Genomic DNA, 25,854 nt, shown 5'->3' with positions numbered 1-25,854 from the left:
TTCGCGCCACCTGAGGGGATCTCGGGGTTCTTTCCCGTTTAGTGTAAAAGAACTTGTTAACTTTAGATGTACAAAACGACACGTGTTTCAAAGAAACATTAAGTATTCCACTTAGGTTCTTGACATATTAAGGGCCATGAGTTCGCCATCACTGACCTACATGCTAGTGGTGCGAAAGGCACAGCGCCTTCGTGCTCGGGGCTGTTGCCGTCCTTCGGCCAATTTCCCATTAATATAAACTGAAGTTTCATAAATTAGTTATTACTCATTCTTCGTTTAACCGCCAAAGTAAAGTGTGGGTTTATTATTTCTCTCTTTAATGGAAAATACCGCTATACAAAACCTGTATTATGTCCGTGTAGAGAATACGCAGATGCACAATAGCAAAATACGATGCCCAGGCGAAAAAAAGAAAGTTATTGGTTAACTCTGTTGCAGAATATAGTCCCAAATCAATTCACTGTACTGGGTTATGCATTTATTATGAAATGCATCCGGCAGTGAAGCAGTTTTTTGGAAATGGGCCGATTCTAACGATCTTAATTTCTAGTCCATAAGATTCTTAACTACAGAATCATTATTATGAAAGAATAAAATTACGTAAATTAGGTATAGTTTCTGGGAAAATTCCCATGCTACTCCTCTTAAACACTATTAATATAATTACGGCTATTATAGCTTGCTTTTGTTAAGGAGTGTCCCTTATTTTAAATACATTGGCTATTATTACTAAAAAAAAAAGGGGGTATATATATTTTAGGGCATTATGGGTGAGTACAGAAGACAATTATGGCAGAATAAAAGAGGTGGAAAAATCTTGTACATATCTTCTTTTGATTCCAGGATGTCTTCCAATTTCATGATCCTGCTGAAGGTTGTTTATAAAGGGGGGGAAGGGAGCGTAAGGGTGTGTTTTGACGCGAGAAAATAAATTTGGAAACCCGGGTTGTGTATTAATAATATATATACGTATGGATGATGGTCAGTCGACCGAAACGGTCCGCACCTCGTTAACTCCCTCCCCTGCCCCAGTTTCCACATAAGTAAACCTTTCCCCCCCCACAAAATGCGCCCCTAAACTATATATATATATATATATATATATATATATATATATATATATATATATATATATATATATATATATATATATATATATATATATATATATATATATATATATATATATATAATACATAACCCGGGTTTCCAAATTTATTTTCCCACGTCAAAACACACTCCCACGCTCCCTTCCTCCCCCCCCCCCCCTTTATAAACAACCTTAAGCAGGATCATGGAATTGGAAGGCATCGTAGACTCAAAACAAGGTATGTACATAATTTTTCTACCTCTTTTATTCTGCCATAATTGCCTTCTATACTCACCCATAATGCCCTAAAATATATATACCCCTTTTTTTTTTTGAGTAATAATAGCCAATGTATTTAAAATAAGGGACACTCCTAAACAAAAAACAGGCTATAATAGCCGTAATTATAAGAACAAAATTACGTTTTTTTTTTTTCCCCGTAACATTTGTCGCTAACCATCTGTCGCCTAGTTGCTTTATCCAATGCCATTTTGTTAATGCCAGTAGCGCACTTAGGGTTTAATCTTGGGGGGGAGGGGGTCGAGTTGAGTAGACGATTTGAGAATACACACTACGCACCGCATACGACCTCTATGACTGCGCACCTGTAACGATCGCTAATTCATAAGTAGTAGAGAAATAGAAGACTAAATAAAAAAAAAAAAAGAAGTTTATTAATTAGGAAAAGATTTTTGGAAAATTTTCTAGCGTCTTTTTCCTTTTTCTTTGGGGGGGGGGGAGGCAGGGCCCTTGTTTCCCCTCTGGGTGCGCCACTGGCTAATGCTCTTTCCAAGCTGAATTATTAAAAAAAAAAATATTTATTTCGTGTTATTTTACAGCAGTCAATTGAAGATAGCAATGTAACGAAGAAAAATGATTTTCTAGGTAAGACGTTCTTGAACTCTGGATTGGTTCCGATGAACCGTTTCCAAATACCTACTCCACTTAAGCTCTGGTTACACTTTCTGCGCCTTTTAAATTATTATTTTTTTTTCTAATAGAATGACTGTCGGCTTGGTTGGCAGAGTGAACGATCCGCTTTCGAAAAGGTTGAGTTCGTATTCTACACAGCGCTATGGATGGCGTGTCTTTAGGAGACCGATTTTCATTCGATACCCAGTTGCTTATTGGAGACGCACAGTGAATGAAAAAGAGAACTGGATTATTTAATTCTCGGCCCACCCTCTGTTCTAGTGTACCATAGGAGTTTGCAATCCATTGTGGATAGGATACACACGAGTTACCCAGGCGTAGGAGTGTTTTAAAATTAAAAGGTGTAAAAATTATGCAAATAATTCCACTGTCGACGACTACTAGATTTAATTTAGCGGAAGACCGGCAGCGATCTAAATCGCATCGTGTGGTATTCTTTCTACATCCGGTGTTCAGCCACAACCCAGAAGTGTAATGCTTTGATCCCAGTCCAAGGTTTTAAGCTTAGCTGGTTGCAAAAATTAGTGACTTAGCTGTCTAAAAAGCTGAAGTTAGCAGCCGACGCTGAGGGGGTGGGGACGCGTGATTTGTTTTTCGAAAGCAGCCCAGATCGTTATTCCTTCATTGTGAGAATCCTGACGAGCAAGATACGAAAGATCTCGTGGTGAGGTAGGTAGTATTTCGAAATAAACTCTTCAGAGCAGAGGACCTTGAGTGCACATGGAATATTGAAAAATTAAAAAAAAAAAAATAAAATAAAGCAAGAAAATTCCGTTAATTTTTTATTAAGTATGAAAACAATCCTGTATTTAACAAATACCGGATTTTAATGGTTCGCCATTAATGGCATGCGAAAGAAAAGCTAATCCCTTCAACGAAAAACAAAACGAGAAAGCATCCGTTTACAGGAAGACTAGTAACCGATTCATAACAGCAATAATTTACATACCGTATATACTTCTGTCCCTTAATCTTTCTGTATGGCTCAGCATTGCGAGCATGTTTAATTGTCAATACACAAATATCATGCATTACACGAATTCGTCAAAAACTTCGGTTTTAACATCTGATTCTCCAAAGTGATAAATTATTTTTCCTCCTATGGACTGGTTTGCTTTCATATCTTCCCGATTGAGTCATTTTCAGAATGCACTTCCAGATAATACAACTTAATATCAACTACCGTATGAATTAAAAAAAAAAAAGCAGCAGTATGCGTCTGGATAGGATGGGAAGGGTTATCTCACTATTTTCAAGATTTGCACGTGGGATAACCAATAACCAAAATCCTTCGCCAAAAATTCAGATGTAATAATCACACGGGCTTGGTGCATTTATTTAGTTCAAGAGACAAATAAGTAACACGGATTTATTACAAGATGTAAGAAAAGATACTGGTAAAATCAAATATTAGGAATATAATCCCAATTAAGGTAGTTTATCATTATTATAAATGCTTGTGTAAGAAAAATGCAAGATAGTTTTTTACAATTAGATTTGACCCTTTTGAGTCAGGTGTAACGAAAATATTAACTTTGCAATGTCACAAACGCCTCATGTACTCACTTATGATACAATGTAAAAAGTAAAGTACTACAGTTCGCTTCAATTCATACAGGTTGGATATTTATGTATGTTGAATATTTTATTGTTAATTATGGGTTACTGTTATAGTGCCTGTGGAAAAAAATGTTCATAATTAAACAATCGACTAAAAGAAATAATTTAGCAAATTTGTTCGAAATTTCATTTTGCCTTATAGGAAGGGCTGTCAGAGTATTTTTTTTTTTTTCTTACTGAATGAATAAGAGAAAATACTTGTTATTTTACGTGTGTTTCCGTCCTCGGAAGCATATCTGTCCGAATTATTAAGGAAAAAAAAACAAGGATTAAAAAAGAAAAAACTTACCTTTCCTACAAATCCTGTCGCCCCTGTGATGAACACCGACCGCCCCTTGTAAAAATTTTTGATTGAGGAAGTTTCCATTGTCATGTCTTCCACCAGTGTTGTAACAGCCTGCTTTTTAACCTGAAGCATTGAAAAAAAAAAGAACAAATTCGAGTTAGAAATATAAGTAAGGCAAAGTACACAGAAACAACGTATTACGAATATTTCTGTAAGTGACAAATCAAAATAAAGACAACTGAAATGTACGTGAAATGGACAAGTAGACAAATATCAATCAGCGAAACATACAGAGCCATCCTACGGACTTTTTCTGCAATTCTTGAAATTTAGAAAATTATTTCGATCGTTAGTACAAATAACAGTGAATCAAGCTCGTATAAATTATGTTTTTTTTACATGAATTCTACACACGAAACTTCACAAAATCTATATTCTCATCATCCCACGAATGGAGCATGGAACATGGAAAGAGCTTAACAAATACCGATTTTAATGGTTCGCCATTAATGCCGAACAAAACAGGAAAGCTTTGCCACGAATGGAGATAAAGGCGAATAAAGAGGAACAGAAGGGGATGATAGAAGAAGTTCGTAGATGGACTATGTATGGACGTTGCAAGCTAATGCTTACATTTTTATAGATGTGGAGGGGGGCGGGAAGAGAGAGATTATGGTTTACGGTTAGATCGAATGTTCATGATGGTATCTAGACTAAAAAACGTAGAAACAGATTGTGAAAGAATAAATTCAACCAGGTATTAGATGGCTTGTCAGTTGGATTTCCCTCTTCAGGATCGCTGACTAGTTCTGGTGTTGTTTTTGGTGTTCCACCACAAATGGTGTGGGAACCGTATTAAGGTAGAAAAAGCTATATGTAAAAGTTAGCCAAAGAAAGCATATCTAATATTTTTTTATTGACTCCATACGCGAGAGGTCTCAAGATTCATAACACAACAGCGCACGTGTTGTGTTGTGGACTCGGCTACTTGTCCACTTGTTGTGGACAAGTGGCCGAGGAGAAAGAAGGAATCGATTAACAAGTTCCTTGATAACCTAGGAAGGGGAAGTTAATTATCGGGGGAAAATCATGAGAAAGACTCTTCCTAAGAACAGAGGAAGATAGAATGAAGAAAATGAGAAGTGGTTTGATGTGTTTTTAATTGGACTTAATGTATGGATTTAACTGTTAATGACTGTACAGATAGTAATAAATTAATGTTCTAAAATATATGGTAAAATTTATAATAAATATATGAAAATTATGATAAAAACAAAGAATATATATATAAGACCAAAGTATATTGTCTCGGTGCATTTTAAAGAAAAAAAAACATTTTGTGTGTACATGACCAAAGCAGTCAAGGATATAAGGCCTTAAGTAGGTTAATCGCTTTTATTCGTAGGCGATTTTCCGGTTAAAGTCGTGTTTTCTGAAAGCAATCCTTGCCATCTCCGCGACTCGATAACTCATTTCCAACTGACATTAAAAAAAAAGAAAGAAAAAAAAAAGAAGCCAATCATATGTCATGTTCAATCTGTCAATATGAAATCCTTCAAATTATATATAATGACATATATCTGTGTGTTTCCCTCAAAGTAATGGTTGGTGGGTTAGCTTCCCTAGAGAATAATAACTTCCCTAGAGAATAATAACAGAGCAAGAGGGTTTCCCGTTGTCTTCCTTGTCCAACAGTGTTCTTTGTTAGTAAATATGTGTATTCTGAGCCGGTCTGCCTGTTCTAAGAAAACAAAATTCCCGTGTGTCCAGGTAAAAAACTTTCACCTCTCTACGAGACCGGATAACTCACCTTGGATTGAGAAGCCCTGAATAAAGTTCAAGTCACAGACGGGATTTGAACCCAGGTCTTTCCAACTAAATGGCACCGTCGAAACCAAGTGAGCTACAAAAACTCTATTATACCATAAATAAAATATATGAAATATAAAAATAAAGATATTTTCCATGAGGGGAACAAGCTAAAGGTTACCGAGCAATCGTGTTAGTGTTTGTAAGTAGTGGAGAGGATTTTACTGTCGAACAAGATGCAGATTTAGCTTTCGTCTGTTCGCGTTGATTGTTTAAGTTGTTGCATGCATCTACGATCAGTGTATAAAAATAAAAAAATGAGGATGATGCCAAATATTCAGGTCATCTAACAACCGCATTTGTGCTGCGAGGCAAAACACAAGGAAAGACTGTGAAATAAATTTAAGACGTTTTAATGTTTCCAGATAATGGATAAGTGATGAAATCAATAGCAGAAATGGAGCAGCGGTGACTGGGTCCTCGGCCATGAAACATTTTCTGTCTTCTCTGTGCACCAGACAGCAAGTATGCTTAATATGTTCTAATATGGCCTCTTCTTTATTAAAACACTTGAGGGAAACACTTCCCATTGATGTTTAAAAGGCACACTGCTATATTCCTTCACTTCTGTTATATTGGTAATTTTCCGATGATCAAGACCAACTTCCTACTAACTTTCCTTTAACTGACCTGCAAAGGAGCATGTGAAATGGTCCTTTAACGACTGGTTCCCTAAACATTGAAAATAATCAACCGGTATCTCTTTCGTACATGGTTAATCCTGCAAGGTTTGATAATGCAGATAACACATGCAAATGTTAATTTTATCTTCAATATATATAACGATAAAGCTTTCTATAATTTATACAACCCTCAGTAGATCACTAGCGACCTTTGTTCGTTATATTCAAGGTATGATCAAAGCATCTATTAAACCGATTAAAACGAAAAGCATATTTTATTAGCTTTTATCTCATGCTATTATGTTTTTTGGGAAAAAGTTGTCATACAGTATTGTTCCTTGAATTCCATTGGAGGAATTTTCGAATAAAGATCAGTTATTCCGACTTATACGGTGATGGCAGTCCTTGAAACTTGAGCATACCTACTACATCTGGAAAACTAAGCTCAGGTAGATTGTTGCCTACTCACTGTATTGAACACACAACTAAGAGTACAGATCATAAAAATTATAAAATTAAAATAATAATAATAATAAAAAATGAATGTATATATAATATTTCCCATGGCCATAAGTGCCTGTCTATAATAATAAGATTGTATTATGCGGTCGATTTTCCTCGAAACAAAAATATGACTTTTTGAAGGTCCAGCTGAATTACAACTGGATAATCGCAGAGCTTCCTGTTCAGACAATTTTCACTATATTGTCTTATGTTTCTTACCTGCTTAACAAATCCATTTACGCTACCAGAATCCCACTCCGTCGAAGGCTTGCCGTTAAGTGGTACAGATTTCATTGTTTTGGCTTTTTGTGGTAAACTTTGAATAACATGTGGTCCCAGATCTGAAAAAAATATTTTGAAAGAAAACTCGGTATATAGGTATAACGAAGAATGCATCTGATTATTGTAAAGGCATGGGAAAAATATCAAAGCTATAGTTAATGTTTATTATCACCCGAAATCTTATATTATTACCATTCTCTGAACTATTTATTGCTTCTTTAGTAGAGAAGTGCATAAATATACTCGCCAATTAAATTTTTAACTCCTAGATTCTTTTGCTAGAAGCCACTAAATTAGTGGCTTCTAGCAAAATTATGCATTTTGAACACGATGTCTTTCAAAATCGCTATTAACCGTAATGGATGATGGTCATTTAGATTTCGCAACTGCTTGAATACATTTGTTATGAAAGTTTATGAGAGGTTTTATCTTAAATAAGAATTTTCATCTAAAAAAGTTATTTAACAACCACAAAGTATAACTAATAGATCTCTCAGATATTTTAAATTCTAATTACCAAGTAGGAATAGGATTCACATTGTTCACTAGCTAAGGGTAAAAAGTAATATCAGTAATACTTGCGATGTTTACTCCTCCAGTTTATGAGTAAACATATAGATGCGATTTTGCAAGTGACTTAAGGCCTGTAGTTTACAAAAATATGCAATAATAATGTTTCAACTATTTATAAAATAGTTGACAACTGCCTTCCAGCCCTCATCAGCGGGCAGAGAATTTCTGTAGCTCGGTCGAACAACAAAATTTCCTTGCATCTGGATTCCAAAGCAAGAAAATTCCCACTAGAACAAAGTCCTTTATATGGGATTTTCTACAGAACATGAGTTTTGACAGTTGCACTCATTTTGGTATTTTCTACATATAAATAAAAACTGAAAATAATAACGAATCACAGTTTCTATACACTTATCAAAATTCAGGAGATGATGGTTTATTAAATGGTTAATCCAGTTTTCGATTCTCTAACGAAATCAAACATTAAATAGACGAATGTTGCTGTTGGCACAATTCACAAATTTATTTACATATTCCGGAAGGAACTCATTTGATTTTGATGCTAAACATAAAACGCAGTCTTCAAAAACAGCAGCGGCTTAAGTTGCTACTATGGCATGATAATCTATTTTAGAGTTGATTTCTGATTACTCGTTCTGAAATGCCGACCAAAAATCCAACACTTTCAACCTTCGTTAACGTCGATTATTTATATCTAAATATAGATTCTAATATATGCGATTTAATAAATAATTGAAGCTACTTTGTTTAAAAATATTCAAGGTTGCTTATTACGCATACTTGAATTAAATCTATATTATGGTGTGGTCTGTATGTGATTAATTATAACATATTTAAAAAAGTACATTATTTATTGTAAGTATTTTTCACATATAGGATGTGTCATTATTTTACAATAATTTCCCACTCCGTTCACCCTCAATTGATTTCCACTCCTTCTTCTTCAGCCTCCTTCCACCCACTACTGGATATAGGCCTTCCCCTTAATTGGACAGTTATGTCTGTCTTTAGCCCATGTCCAATATCTCGTGTAAACCTTTGTAGAAATCTCTCCATATTGCTCTTTGGCGACATTTCGTTCTTCTTCATTCCTTCTCTTTAATTTTTTTCACCTTTAATATGTTCATGATCAGCCCATCTTTATTTACATGCTTTACAAACTTCGCAGTTTTCTGAATTCTAGTCGTCTCTCTAATATATCTCTTTTTTGTTACATGACGCATTCCTCCGAGACTATTTGCGTCATAAACAAGCTGTCTTGTTTTTCTTAGTCGTTTTTCATGTCTCACTTCCATAGGCAAGTACTGGAATAATGTACACATTAAATGGCTTTATTTTTAAACATGCAAGTAAATCTCCTAACAGATGATTTTCAGTGCAATCAAAATGGCTTCTTTCGTAATGTGATTCTTCAATTCATTTCTTTGTCATGTTTTACAATAAAGCTAAATAACTGACAGATCTAAATAGATTCATCCATAATTTTCAATAGGACTATCTTATTTTAGTTCACTTTAGTCTGATTGATATGTTGATTGTCGTTCAATTTAATCAGATTTGCCATAAATTCTATTTTAGTTTAATTCCAAAACCATTTCTTCCTGCTTTCTCTGTCAAGGTCGCTTTAACATTTCCTGAACTACTTCCTTAAGTCTTTTTCCTAACAGAACAATGTCATTCGCATAACGTAAATGATTTAGATTTCTTTCATCGATAATAATTACACAATTTTCTCATGCTACATTCCTGAAGTCTTCTTTTAATGTAATAGGGAAAAACATTATCGTTTCTAATTTCTTTTCATTTAACTTCCACATTTCTACAAATTCCACATCCTTCATGCTACCCCTACGTCTCCTTTTCCTTAATTTTTCTAATTTTGTATATAATCAAGGGTCAGTATAGTGGGTTTTTCTCTACATGTTTGTTCTATTTGCTAGTAATGATTTCCTTAAACGTTTAGTAACTTATATTATTGTTGAAGCTATTTCCTCCATTCTCTCAGTTAAGTCTCATTTATTCATAATTCTTTCCTTCAAATTTCCTCCAACTTTTATTATGTTTTTCTTTCATTGCCAATTTTAATCTTGTTTTATGTTTATTTTTATCCTTGTCCTCACTAGCCCATTATTATTGTCATAATCGTAAACTGGTTGACAACATAAATCTAATATTTAGATTTATGTTGTTAACATGAACAATAACATAATCGATTTCATTCAAGGATTTCCGGCTCTACTTTCGGTTTTTTTAAAGAAAGTACACCTACAATTGCAGTCCCTGGTTTTCTGTAAATTCAGTAAATCATTGTTCTCTCCAAATTCTTTAGTTTACACCTTGCATACCTAAAGCAATTTCTCGTGTTGTTTCTTGTCTACTTTACAATTAAATCTCCCATTATAATTTTATAATTATAAATGTAAAATTATAAAATTATAATTTTATAATTTTCCTTGATATATATTATTTCTAAGAATTCTAGAGACAGAACACATGGAAAAAATTGTAAATTTCTTCATCTGGATGACTGGAATGTAGGTTTGCATCACTCGAATCAAACTGCGTATTGATTTTCGATCTACGTGTTGCAATTCTATGTGAAATTGGTTTAAATCCAAGATTTTTTCATCTTTTTTGAGTCATAATTTCAATTCTTCCTTGCTCATAATTTTCCCCTGTGGCATGTAAATATATATTTGTTAGTTTCCGTAATTTTATCTTCTCTTTTAGTTTCAAGAAGTTCAAGTATATCTCACTTTATTTTTCCTAGTCGCGTACACAGTTATTATTATATTCTTCTTCTCACGAAATTCTGAGATTATATGAATAAATATTCAGTTTCCTTATCGCGTATGGGATTAAGTCGACTCCGTCCTTCATTCTGAGAAGTGGATATTCCATGCGAAGTAATATGCCCATTTTGGCCTTGGCTGCTACGCCAGTCAATTCTTATGAAATCCGTTTTAAGGAGGTATTTGGTCTGTTTTTCCAAGCCAGTTGGGTGCCTTAGAATTCAGTCTACTAAGTAATGTAAATATCTCGGAGAGAAGGCTACCCCCCCCCCCCTGTATGAGAGCCCTTAAATACTCTAATAGCATTGGGGGAAAGAGCAATAAGAAAAAAAAAGAAGAAGAAAGATGAGGGTAGACAGGTATATAGTGAGCCCCCTGATGTCTAGGCTACAGCTCATCTCAAACTTTGGCACAAATTAACGCCATATTTAGTAACTATATGATATACAAAGACATTTCAAAATGTAGAACAGTGCTGCTTATTATTAGGCTTCACTTAACTGTACAATCGTCAGCGCCCTCTTGCTGGATTTTGTATTTTCCGTGAAAATAGATATAATACTGTATATATTAAAACAATAAATGAAAATAAAATAAAAAGTAATATATATAAAACTGTAAAACAATTTTATATATGTTAATTATATTTTACATATGTTATATATAAAATATAATTAACATATATATGTTAATTGTATATTATATATGTTAATTTTTATATAACATTATATAATATTTTTTATATATTTTATATAATTTATTTAAATTTTATCTACGCTCTACAATCTTGAGATATAGTTTTGTATATTATTATATTTTTATTTAAATTAAAAACCGCCATTTCAATGCTAATTCTCTAGAATGCAACCTTCTATAGGTTGCACTGTCAATCTGGCACTCTCACTATGCCAATAATCAGAGCATCGGACGTGCAGTATTATACATTAGATGTTCTGATTCTTCGTGGAACAATAAATCTCCGGACAATGGCCTGCCACTACCTCAATGGGGAGTCATAAAGCTAACTGAAAGGAGAAAGAAGACGGAAGCAAGCTTTCTAGACTGACTGACTGCTAGTTACCTGAAGAAATGGAAAGAGACGCTACGTATTTAGTTTAGTTACTCTCTGATTCTTTTAGTATGTCAAGAACAGAAAATAGGCTTTCTTATTGACACATTTGCTAAAGAGAAACTACATAAGTATCCCCTTTTCCAGAGGAATACACTACGAGATCGACTGTCGTCATTCCCTTTTTTTGCATCATACCAAACACGGTTTGGTAGAGAGTACAGTTGAATGACGAAATTTTTTTACGTTTCAAAACAAGATGCATTTATAAACTACTGCAACGCTGTAAGGAAATGAACCTCACTGACTGAGTACTGGTATTTGAAATATTATTATTATTATTATTATTATTATTATTATTATTATTATTATTATTATTATTATTATTATTATTATTATTAGTTTAATCCTTTATCCAAGTGTGAGCAAACAAAGTTTGCGGGTTTGCGGAAAGGACTGGAGTAAGGTAGTACAACACCAGACAACTCGTTGCGAAGGTGGGGCGAGCTTACATCGTTTCTATCTCAGTATCTCCCATAATGCAAAACACATCTCCTTGCGGATATGTATAATGTTATGCATTAAGGGAAGGGCCACTACCCAGACTAGTTTCGACCTTTGTTGAGGTCTCTTCAGTGGGAGCCAGGCCCAAGACAAAATTGATGATATTCAGAAATCCACTGACGCGACCAGTTGATAACAAATATAAAACCATCCAACATCCACTTTCCAACATAAAAAACACAGAGAACAGCAAAACCACTACAATCACTCAGGTTGAAACATTACGATACCTTGGAATTTACTTCGATGCAGATATGAACTGGAATAGCCACATAAACCATCTACACATCAAACTCCGAACAGTAAGTGGCAAACTCTACAGGTTAAAAGACATAGTTCCCATACGCCTATAAACACTAATATAAAAAGCACTATGCCAAAATATACTAAGATACGCTATAACAACGTATGCTTTCTGCGCACCCTACAAATTAAATAGGTTAATGTCGCTACAGTACAAAATGATAAAACTGATCTTTTGGGAACAAAGAGCAATGTCAGAACACAAAATGCTGACAGCAAAACATTTATGTCACTATGCGGCTTTGCTAAAACATTATTTCGATGCCAACTACAGGACAGTCAGAAATACATACCGTATAACAAGACCTCAGATAACTAATTATATCACATATAAATACAATAATCACTACGGAAAGGCCACGAAACTTCTACGTCCCAGACATGATAAACAAATTACCATTTGAATACAGAAACCTTACAAACAAGAATAGCGAGAAAAGAGCTCTAAGGACATACTATGAACAAGAAACACGCACCCAAAATACCATACAAACTTAATGAAACACAATATATTCGCTCAGGCTTCCAGTTCAGCGACGCATCAATACATTCCAAGTTATTGTGTGTGTGTGTGTGTGTGTGTGTGTGTGTGTGTGTGTGTGTGTGTGTGTGTGTGTGTGTGTGTGTGTGTGTGTGTGTGTGTGTGTGTGTGTGTGTGTGTGTGTGTGTGTGTGTGTGTGTGTGTGTGTGTGCATGCGCGCACGCGAATTTCTCAATCATAGATTTCGTAGCTCCCCAACACAGCAAAAAAAACAATAAATAATAACTAACTAGTGTCATCCTCAGATAAGCTTACATATAAGCTTCGAGGATGAAAGCAGAGAAATTACTTCTCATCCAAAATGTATCATATGTAACCAAATGCATGTAATGTACGTATCACTTGTAAATCAATATATGTAATGTATGCATTATATGTAAACAAATGTACGTAATGTAAGTATCATATGTAAACAAATGTAAGTAATGTATCATATGTAATCAAATGTATGCAATGTATGTAATAACTGTAACAAATGTATGCAATGTAATAAAAAAAAATATTCCTTACACCTCCAAGGAGTCCAAAGACTCATCGCGGGAGGACACCTACAACTGTCTCAACCACGACTACGAATCATCTCCATCTACCGCCCACCTCCACCACCACAACAACTAGTATTTTTTGTCTGTAAACTGCCTGTGTTCTGAAGGTCCGATTTGTCTGTATGCGGGATGAAAAACCCTGCTAACCTCCGTATGAGATCGGCTAACTCACCTTCAATTAAAAAAAGCCAACATAAAGATTCCTCCCGTCACGACTAGAATCGAACTTAGGCTTATTCCAATGAAGGGCGCAATGAACCGCAATATAATGTATAGCATTTCACTCCAATTTCTGGACTATGTACCTACATTCTTTTTCTACTATAGCGAAAATGAAATTGTTGGTATTTATTTGTGATGTTTGTTAGCCGCTGCTTCTAACTGTATGCTCTTTAACTTCGTATATCCATTCGCTAGCTAACAGTGTAGCTACGCTTAATACAATAGTTTTTCATGTCCTTGAAGTTTTACGGCTCTGTTTACATGGAATATTTTTTGAGTATTGTTTCTTGGGCTTATATGTTGAGCGCAGTTACTACAAGTCTAGTTATGAACTGGTATGAGGCTGATAAAATTCACAAAGTTAGTGGGAAAGAGAACATAGAAATGCATCGGTTTGGTTGGTTTAAATGAATATTGAATGACAAAGAGAAAATAAACTATTAGCTGACAGATAATAGTTTTTTAAGTACTGTCATTTTAAGTAAGTAGCCATGGTTTTTTTTTCTTTTTTTTAAAGATCGACGTGTAGTTGAGTTTTAACTATTCCTTATAATCATAAAGTGGTGAGAAAAATGGCTGTCACATCTCCAAAGGATGATTCACATGCTTTATAACAGAAGCATAAATCACGAATTGTCCGTTAGTCTTAATAAAGGCAATCCCGTTATTCTGCAGAGCCGGTAATGGAGAATGATTTACATATGGACTTCATTTCCGCTGACCTTGAACTTAGGAGACACGATTTGATTTAATTTCAATTTGTGAACAGCGAAGTACGAAGAAAGGTCATATTGAGTGACAAGAGTGCATCGTGTATGCGGAAAAGTTTTTGAAAGGGAACTAGGAGAGAGAGAGAGAGAGAGAGAGAGAGAGAGAGAGAGAGAGAGAGAGAGAGAGAGAGACAGTGATATGTGGAAGTGAGTGGAATGAGTTCATTTAAGAACAAGGTCAGAATCTTATAAGCAGGAGTTAGTGGGGAACTGTTTAGTTCACGGAAAGTGAAAGTCGAGCTAGCTAAGAATAGCGATAAGCGACGATTGACATTGCTGTCTTTCCTTCCTTACATGAGTAAGAAAGAGGGAGGGGCTTGTTGTGTTTGTGATTCTCCTTTAAGGAAGAGACTCACTTTTGTTTTAACAATGTTACTTAATCGATCTTTGCACAGACTTGCTAATGAGAATAGCAATCAAATTAAAATTAAATTGAAGCCAAAGAATTTTGCATTTTGATTAAAGTGAGTTATGTCACCCTATCCTTTAAATGGAAGAAATTTTTTAGATTTATTCTACTGTCCCATTTCTAATCTAAGGATCCACATTCTAATGATTTACAAATTTGTATTTGATCACAGCGTATTTTCAGATTGCCTAATTTCTGATATTTTCCTACGATTGTAATGTGTAATGTGCGTGCTTTTGATTTCTTATTTGCATTTTCAAACTAAAGATTTCTAAATGGCGGCCATATTCTTTTTGTGTATCGTTTCTTTTATAAAGAAAATTTCGAGAATATTTGACGAATAAAAATTTGAAATTTTTATGAGTGATACTCTTAACCGTATTTTTTGTACATCATGAACTAAAGTATATCCACCCATCAATTTTTTAGCATCATATGAATAGTGTGCCATGTGACAATAGCAAATGACAGAGTAGAAATAAATAAATACATGCTTGAAAAAGAAAACAAAACATTGATGCACACTCACGTAAAGTGATGCACTCTAATTGGAAGAACTCTTAAAATTAATCTGTAATTTAATTATTATTACATTTTATGTTTTACAATTTACCCCATGAAGGAGTGAATTGTAAAAAATAGTTATTCTTTCTTTTCAAGAAAAAATCTTCAAGAGTTATGTACCTATTTCCTGTAAGAACTAGAGTTCTTCTGAGATACTCTTTGGTGTCAAAAAGTATCTCTGAAAAACTTTAGTGAAAAAGAAAAGCTCTCAGTCATATCTACTCAACCATTGCATGGTAATTCTTGTATGGTTCGGCTATTTGTTTTGACCATTTTCAAGGGTATACCATAATAACTGAGAATTTGGAGTATCCTTTATTTATTGATTGAATCGAAGACTTTGAGAAATCTACGATGTTTAAGGGAAGATTTTCTCTTGTTCCTTTTAGCTTCGGTTTAGAAGCATTCTGTTATAGATTTTTGTATGGTAGGAAGTAGTATGATTACTTTGTAATTTTCTAGGTTGTTTAGATTGCCTGTTTTGGGTTTTGGCATTATTAGGCTTTCTCTCCATCGTGATGGAATGTTGGATGTAGCTGGAGTTGTATAGCAGATTTTTAACAGTTATTTCCAAAGCTCCTTTCGTCCATGTTTAAGAACAGCCTCTACCATTATACCATCCAATGTTTTCTCATTCATTTGGATTTTAATGCAATTTAAAATGCTTGCTTTATAAAATTGTTACATGTAATGGAAAGGTCATTTTAGATTATTAAAAATAATCGCTTTTGTTAAAAGAATAAATAATGCAGCTTTAGGTCTCTAATGATTTCACTTGGAAATTTTATTCTTAACAACCTTAAAAAATTCTTAAATATATATATATATATATATATATATATATATATATATATATATATATATATATATATATATATATATATATATATATATATATATATAAATATAAAAATAAATAAATAACTGTTGAACCCTAGGTATCCTGTTCCAGACCATCTGGATCTTAAAATGTTAAGTTAAAATGTTGCTGCATGATGGACAGCAGGTTCTGCGCACAACAGCATCGAATGCCTTTCTAAAAAACAAGGGAAAAAAAGAAAATAGACAGAAAAAAACCCATCATATCCATTGCCTTGGTCTACTTCTCTCGTGACCTCTTCCTATAATAAACAGGTTTGTCATAATCGATCTCTCCTCAATTAGGTATCGTATCACGATAGCAAGGATATTCTGATACGATACCTAATTAGTTATTCCATTAGTTTGTCCATAATACTAATAAGACTTTCTGGAACAAAAACCAGAGAATAACCCTTGCCAATTTCTAATCAAATGTATTTCCAATCTCAGCAATTCATTGAAGATTGTTAAATAACCTTGACATGTATCTGCTTACCAACAAAGATGATAACATCGTCCATTCCTAAATCATTTCTTAAGATATCAACAATTTCTTCTTTCGCTGTTACGTCATTAATTGCCATTAACCTATTGTGGTGAGTACTATTCACATACACACTCAATTCTTTGACATCCCTAAAAATACTTATTAAATTCTTCCGTGAATTGTTGAGAACTGTAATGGAAGAGTCTATTATTCTTGATTATATTCTATTATCCATAATTCCTATTATTTTCATTTTTCCTTTTAAGTATTAGGCTAAATGATCCTTTATAGACACGTACCGTATATGTCGGCGTATAAGAGGACTCTGAAATACTACAGAAAATCCCTAGAAATCATGGGTCGTCTTATACGAGTATAAAAAGGAAAGCTTAATTTCTTGGATGAACATTTAGGTAGTTACAATACATCGTTGTATAAGAAAATAGGCAGTGTTTGTAAACAAATAACATTAATTTTTGTTATTACATAAATTTATTTAAATTATTACAATAGATGTAAGTCTTAAAAAACAAATAATAATTATTAACCTCAATTTTCATGCTAATTTTCTTCATCATCTGTTGAAATTAGTTCTTCAGATTCATAATTTAAATGATTGTCATGTAGATCCCAGTTCGAATCCGGTGAATTGATTTCGTCTTCATGGTCATCAGTGTCCTACAACAGATCATCTTCCGTATCATGCATAAGATTAGAGATACCACACTTTTTAAATGATTTTACTTCAGTCTCTACTTTTACTTTATTCCATGTAAATGATTCCGTCTGTAAATGATTTTTCACTAGTCAACATCCAATTATTCCACTCTTCTCGCATGTGATCTTTAAATGGTTTGTTCGAGCAGAAGTATAGTGGTTGCAACATAGAAGTTAAACCACCTGGTATAACAGCAATTTTTGTGTTATTTTTCTAGATGACTTTTAGTATTCTCAGTTAAACGACTACGAAACATATCCCACACTAATAAACTGCGTTTCTTCATTATACCTCTTGGTCGCGCGTTCCGTACATTATTTATCCATAATTTCACACCATTTTCGTCCATCCATCCTTTCTTTTGTGAAAATGTACAAAAAACACCTGAAAGAAATTTTATCTTAGGTTTAGTTTTACGTTTAAAGATGATCATTGGTTTTAACTTGATTCCATCAGCCATAATTCGGGGTAATTCGCGTAAATACTAAATCTATGCTATGCAAAAAAATAACAGATATGCATAGATATAAAAATAACGAATATAACAACAAAATCTAACGTTGCATTAATATAAGAAAGAAGAAATTGGGGGGGTCGTCTTATACAACCAACATAAGCTTAAAACCTAAAAATAGCCTAAAATTTAGTCCTAGTCTTATATGCCGGTCGTCCTATACGCCGACATATACGGTTAATTTGGTATCCAAGAAAACAAATTCGGAAGGTTAATCCTATCTGCAAGTTTATTTGTCTGTAAACTGTGTATTTCTTGGCTGGTTTGCACAAAGGAAAAAAAAGCCATAGTTTCTGGGAGAGAAATCTCTGCCACTTCCGTATGAGGCCGAATAATTTCCATTCAGCTGAGAAGCATTTATAAAAGATTCTCCTTCTAGAAGGAATTCCAACCCAGGCCCTTTCACTTTAGAGGATATCATTACCGTCTAAACTGTGAAAGCTCTTTACTTCATTTTAAAGATCTAAAAAATAGTTTTAGATTACTTTTAACATTCCTAGTAGTGTAATTAATATATTTCTTTATAATCTTTAATTACTAATTTAGTTAACACTGGTTGTCTCTCATGTCTATGCATATTCATAGTTCTTTTCCTTCGATGAGTTTCTTAAAGAATATCATTATTTATCCAATCAACTCGATATTTGTTATGAAATTTACTTCTCAAAATAAGTTTAGCACATGCCAATTATTTAATAAAAATTCAATTACTTTAATTATTTAAATCAGCAATGACATTTACTAGTCAGTGTCCCCATGTTAAAATCTCTTACTAATAATATTTTATTTTCCTTATCTTTAATTAGTATACCCAGAATTATACTATTATTTCATCCTTCATGGTCACATCCCTGCAATATTAAAATCCTCGATTAATAGGACAGATTAATCGAGGTCTTTCAATTCTTTGTAACATTAAGTAACAGGCCCGTAATATTGTGACTACTTCCTCCACTACATTGTGACTAATATTGTGATTACTTCCTCCTTCTGCCCTTAAGCGATAGCAGAAGCCTCTGGTCAATGGTTTAATTCAGTCCACTTTCTCTATTGCGTCGATTAACAGAAGGTGTTCAATGTCTGTGGGTGTCATGGTCAGTTTTCCTGCTTACGGAAACGAAGTAAATAAATAGATACATTAACCTGAGGTATCGAAAAAAAAAACCTTTCCTCTATTGGAGACAGCTAACTCATCTTCATTTTAAAAGCTTTTAACAGGATCTTCGCTTCCCTAGATGGGATTCGAACCCACATTTTTTCCAACCAATGGGTATCGCCATTAACGACTGAGCTGCGGGGCTCTCTTTCATCCCCACTTCCAATCAGTTACAATCAGGTTCATTGCTAAATCTTTTTAAAAACATGAAGGATTTTATGGCTTTATTGAACTCGATGGATTGACAAGTATTTATACGGATATCATCGCTACCAAACCATTTCCGATCAGTAATAAACAGCTGACTTAAATTAATAAAGCCACCGCCTCGTTTGCCGTTGTTTTGCTAATGGATTCATTCCTGGTAAACCTGGAGTTCACATTAACCTTTTTCAAAAAAAAAAAAAAAATGGTTAACGCCAAATATTATCATCTTGTATGCTCTTTATATAACCAACATTTTAAATCATTCCTTTCTACTTGCATGAGGGTTCAGAAAATCTGTCATTTCCATTATAAATAGCTTTGTTTAGACTGCCCACCTTAACCCGAGGCAGCTATATCTAGTAATATTCTTGGGATTCTAAATTATTCCAACTCTCACCAAATGGTCATACATTTAATGTCAACACTTAAGCAGAACTGTGTCTATTGCAAATCAAACACAGAATTCTTCTTATTGGAATTCTAATCCCCGCAAGATTCATCCACCTAAAAGTCAGCTATTTTTACTCACTAAAATTTCTTCTCTATTTATCACTCTTATTTCCAGATCATATCTTTCCATATCACGTACTGAGTCTTTCAATTCCTAAGATACTCAGCTTCTTCCCCACTTTTTTTATTACTGGAACAGACCTTCCACCATTATAAGAAGTCTGTCGTTGCTTAGAATGTAGAGCAGTGGTTCTCAAACTTTTTTGTCTGGCCGCACACTAAAATCAATAAATAAATTTCACGGCACCCCTAGTATTTGCTTTTTATAGAGAGTAAAGTGCCGATTAATTGATTCTGAAAGACTCGCATATATAATCCATAAATAAATTGATATTACAGATACTAAAGATATGAAGGAAAGCGTGTTTTAAAGAAAACATATTTTATTTAAACTAAATTGGTTTATTTTCAAACAACCCAAAAACATACAAAACAAAAGTTATTATAAAGGTTCAGATAATAAAATATGAACTTAATGTGAAATATGTGCGGTGTTGTTTGCATATTTCTTTGATATGAGGCCTTGTTTTTGAGAGACATATTCTCATCTAATTTTCAAGGGCCTTTAGTCTTTCTCTCTTCTTTGTTTTAATATTTACGAGTGCAGAAAAATCCAGTTCACACAAATAAGATGTTAAGTGCTTTGAATCCTATATTGGGGTACTCCTGCATAGTTGTTATCCAAAATGAATTCAGACACATTTCTGAATGCTTCAATCTCAACGTACGATCGTTACTTATATCAATTAATTCTTCGGCTTCTATAAGACTTAACTCACTCATTGCTGATGTTGACTCTACAAATGGATTTCGAATCCAATCGTATACATTGACTGAAATGTCTGGAAAATAATGGTCAATTTTTTCTTCTAACGATGTTAAATGACTGTAAATAAGCTTTTGCAGATCAGTGTTCTTACATTTTCTGGAGACAACTTTAAGGAACATTTCTACATTGTTGGTGCTTAATATTATCTTCCACATTTTTATTTTATCTTTAAAAGCTTTCATTTTATCTGTAGATGCCAAAATATTCTCATTTCTTCCTTGCATGTTGGAGTTCAGCTTGTTCAGATGATCGAATATGTCTGTTAACTAGGCTAGTTTGGAACACCAAAAATCATCTTGTAATAATTTATAGAATGCTGGTTTGTCTTCATTTTGAAAAAACATTAATATTTCTTCTTTAAGTTCAAAAAACCGATCCAATACGCGACCTTTTGAAAGCCATCTTACTTCGGTATGAAGAAGAAGATTCTTGTAATGAGATTGCATCTCTTCACATAGTCCTGCAAATATTCTAGATTTTAATGGTCTGGCCTTGATATAATTAACCATCTGAATGATTTCTTCTAATACACTTTTTAATTCCAAGCCTATTGTCTTTGCCACCAATGATTCACGATGAATGAAGCAATGAGTCGTTATAATGTTCTCATTTTCTTTTCTAGCAAAGGAAACAAACCCTTTTGTAATTCGAACCATAGAAGGTGCACCATCTGTACTTATACCCACACAAGTTTTCCAAGATAGACCATTTGTATTAAAATATGTGTTCATTATATCAAAAACATCTTTTCCCGTCGTAGTTTTTTCGAATTCCTTGCAGCATAGAAATTCTTCGATAATTTTATCGTCTTCAATGAATCGAGTAAAAACAAGTAAGTGTGCTTTACCACCGATATCAATTGACTCATCTTACAGCAAACTGAAAAATTTTGATTCGATTATTTTGGTTATAACTGACTTTTCAATATCGACTGACAGATCATTAATATGTCTACTCATAGTATCATTTGATAATGGAATCTTCTTTATTTCTTCTTCTGCCTCAGTACCAAAAATTCTTCTCACAATTGCTGAACAGGCTGGACGAATCAAGGTTTAGCCGATAGTATGAGGCTTCATTTCCTTCGCAATTATTTCAGCGACTAAATAACTCGCTTCTTGAACTCGGTCGGAAATTGTAAACTTTCTTACAAAACTTTTACTTTGTTTTTCTTGTAATCTTATTAATCAGGATTTTTATTCGACAAGTTGTCATGTTTTGTGGAGAAATGTCGCAATAATTTGCTAGGAACCATAGCCTCATTTGATAGAACCAAACCACACAAAATACACTTAGATCTGGGAATTAATTTATCCCCACACCACGTAAATCCCATTTTTAGATAGCTCTCTTGATATAAACGAGTTTTTACATTCTTTTTCATCGTTCCCTTTTTACACGAACTTATTCTTTCTGTTTCTGTTGTTTCATTAGTGCATTTTTGTTGCTGAACGTTAAAAATAGTCAAATCTTCATTAATGTATCAGTTTTTGATAATTTATTAGTGCGAATTGGTTCGTTAGCTTTGCTACAAGTAGACATTTCTTGATCGTCAGAATCTTCACTTCTTTTTTTAAGGAAAAAATTATTCATGATTTTGAAGGGCATATGTAACTTTAATATTTTATTTTAAAATTTATTTCAAGTAAATAATTTTTTTTCGGGATGGAAAAAGGAAAAACATTTGTTTACGATGTCTCTCGTTATAGTTGGAATATATAACAATAAGAAAAACCTCTACACAGTGAATTTAAAGAATTTAATATTGTACTTCGTTTATTCTCACCGATGACAAATGACTCATGATTTTTGTTCAGGGAAAATGATCATGTATAATACATGTTATACTGAACAGAGAAATACTAAAACAGACAGCAGGACAACTAACCATTCATTAGTTCATTTTCCCCAATATTTATGTGCCGTCACATATCTAGTTACTACGACACGGCGATCTAATGAAATCCCAGATATAATATAAGAGTGATACAAAAAATGATAATTTTTATATAAGCTTCATCCATTTAAATCAAAATGTATAATTTTTTTGTTTTTGATTTAGTTATTTATGGCAATAACCTCTCTGCCTAACTGCAGAGAACCAAAAACCGGTTAATCCTGTAAATAAGATTGTTATGTTCACAATAAAAAAATAAAAAAAAAAAATATTTGTGGCAATTGAATATTTTGCTTTTTTCAAATAAACGATTGAAAATTTCGCGGCACCCTTGTGGCATACGTGCGACACCCAGTTTGAGAACCACTGATATAGAGGAAAAACTCTGGTGTAATTGATTAACAAATGAATAAACGCTAATGATGGGCCAATTCCATGTACCGATAGCAGTCTCACACTTTTACGATCATCCTCCATTCCATACTTTCGTTTTTTTACGTATTGCATTTGTTCGGTTTTCTAATTTTGTTTTTAGGGAATCACAGCCAAAGCAACTACATTTATGACGCCAATATATTATGATAGTTGCGTGTGTGTTCTCCTGGCACGTTTTTCTATATCACCACCATCATCAAATTCCTGGTACAGGATATGATAGTACTACATGAAAAAAAGTACATCACTACTAACTTCCTATCTACAATTTTCCTCCAAATCAGTCTGTTACTTGTCAAGACTCCAACATTATCAGATCTTATATTTCTATCGTCTAAGGCACTTTGTACCGTATCAATCCACCTATATCTTGGTCTTCCTCTGGGATGTTTTGCTCCCAACCTGGCAGAAAACACTTGTTTTGCTAATCTTTCTTCGCTCATACCACCTAAGATTAGTTCTGCTAACGCATTCCTGGATGCTGACGATGTCAAGTTATTTCCTAATAGCCTCGTTTTTAATATGATATTGCCATTGATGCCATATGTTCACGCCTATAATCTTTCTCAGGACTCTCATATCTGCGGTACCTAGTCTTTGGTCAAGTGTTTTAGTTCTGATCCATAAGTTAAAATTGGTTCGAACACTGATACACAGATAATTTAGTGTTCCGACTAATTTCTCTCTTATTCCATATGAATTTATTCAATTGACTTCCTACCATACCAGCTTTGTTGATTCTCTTGTCTATTTCCATATTTAATTTACCATCTTCACTAAAAATTGTGCCTAAGTAGCTGAAAATTTCTACTTCTTCCTCAGGTTCTCCGTTCAAAACACAGTTGATATTTTCAACGATTCTACCTATTTTCATTGTCTTTGTCTTTTTGTTGCTGACCTTCATACCAAATCTATTACAACATTTATTCAATTTAGTCAAGGAATCTTGAAAACTTGTAAAAGATTTATTTAGAAGTATAACATCGTCCGCATAAAGCAAAGGGCTGACATTAACATCTCCAATTCTGATATCATGTTTAATACCACTTTCCTTCATAATGTGATCCATATAGATAATGAATAACAGAGGGGATAATGTACATCCTTGTCTCACACCAGATCTAATATTAAATCATCTTCCTGTACTTCCTTCAGTTCTAACTGCTGACTTACAACTCGAATAAAGACTAAGTATTGCTTGATATAATGCCCCATTGACACCATATAAGTGTAGCGTATTGAATAGCTTCTCTCTAGGCACCTTGTCATATGCCTTTTCCAAATCGACAAAACTTAAATACAGATCTTTGTTATATTCCCATGCTTTCTCGACTATTTGTCGTAAAGTGAAAATCTAATCCTGTCAGCCTCTATTTGGCCTGAATCCAGCTTGTTCTTCACCCAGATTTTCTTCCACAATTCTTCTCAACCATTTCTCCAGTATACTTTCATAGATCTTGCCGGGAACACTCAGTAGGGAAATACGTCTGTAATTCTCACATGCAGTTTTATTTCCCTTTTTATATATGGGTACTATGAGAGCTCTATTCCAATCATCGGGAATTCGTCCCTCTGTCCAGGCTTTCTGAACTATGCAGTGCAGCCACTGTGAGACGTTTATACCACCATACTTCAGCATTTCTGGTCGAATATCATCTACTCCTGCTGCCTTTCCACATTTCAAGCCTTTGATGGCTTTTTCTACTTCAAGTGTGGATATGTATTCCTGAGTGCATGCCTGGTCAGTGTTTTATACCACTGTGCTGTCATCACTGCTTGTTTCATTTAGCAGGGTTTCAAAGTAATTACTCCATACTTCAAGGATATATTTTTCTCCTGTTTTCATATCACCTTTATCATCTCTAACTCTTTTCACAGCACTCTTTCCTCCATTTCTAAGCTTCTTCAACAACCTCCAGAATATTTTTCCACCTTCTTGATATTTATTTTCTATGTTCTTGCCAAAGTCCTCCCATGACTTTTGTTTTGCTAGTTTTACATAGTGTTTCACTTTCCTACATTTGTTTCTGTATTCTCTAAGGTCAAAATCTGACTTATTTGGCAGGAAGTTTTGATATGATTTCTTCTTTTCCTTCACTGCCTCTTTAACTTCCTGTGTCCACCATGGAGTTCTGATTTTTTCTATCCTTGCAGACAACCTCACCACATGCCTCTCTGGCTGAATCAATCAGTGTTTTCTTCAAGGTTTGCCACTAAATCTCCAAGGTTTGGTTCCTGTTCTCAAACTGTTTAATTTTTTCTTCAATAATCTTTGGGTATTTTAGTCTACAGTTCACATCTGAGAACGTTTTTGATTTTGATGGACTTTTTTGATTGACTTTTATTCGCTTTAAAACGTTCTTACATGTTATTCTTTTCAATATGAAATTCAATTGTATCCTGCTCAAGACTAAATAGTGATCACTTCCAATTTCAAATCCTCTGTACACTCTGGTGTCCTGCACCAAGGAGAAATCATCTCTATCAACTCTATCAACAATAACATAGTAAATGAGACTTTTCGTATTTCTTGCCTCTTCTCTCCAAGTGAATTTGTGCACATTTTTATGTTGGAACAGGTGTAAGTAATAACCAGTCCATTTCCTGAGCTGAAATCCAACAGATATTTGTCATTATTAGCTTTGTGCTTTATTCCAAATTTCCGCAAAATATTTTTGTATGTCTAACAATCATTTCCTACTATGCTATTCAGATCCCCA

At 33.8% G+C, this 25,854-nt stretch overlaps 1 protein-coding gene across 1 annotated transcript in view; it reads right to left on the bottom strand.

Moving 5' to 3' along the window:
- Positions 1 to 16,965, bottom strand: part of LOC150092542 (putative fatty acyl-CoA reductase CG5065) — a 65,950-nt gene extending 48,985 nt beyond the window's left edge. The window contains exons 1-3 of the mRNA XM_090414230.1: positions 16,878 to 16,965; positions 7,145 to 7,266; positions 3,933 to 4,052 (exon numbers count right to left, since the gene is read on the bottom strand). Coding sequence (XP_090270356.1) covers positions 3,933 to 4,052; positions 7,145 to 7,266; positions 16,878 to 16,965 — 330 coding nt within the window. The remainder of the gene's footprint in view (positions 1 to 3,932; positions 4,053 to 7,144; positions 7,267 to 16,877) is intronic.
- Between the last annotated feature and the right edge of the window lie 8,889 nt (positions 16,966 to 25,854).

The sequence above is a fragment of the Typopeltis vanoorti genome, chromosome 25 (genome assembly GCF_054136105.1).
Source record: "Typopeltis vanoorti isolate ZY-2024b chromosome 25, IOZ_Tvanoo_1.0, whole genome shotgun sequence".
Lineage (NCBI taxonomy): Eukaryota > Metazoa > Arthropoda > Arachnida > Uropygi > Thelyphonidae > Typopeltis > Typopeltis vanoorti.
Note: the sequence above shows the minus strand (reverse complement) of the source record. Positions and strands in the feature narration are given on the sequence as shown.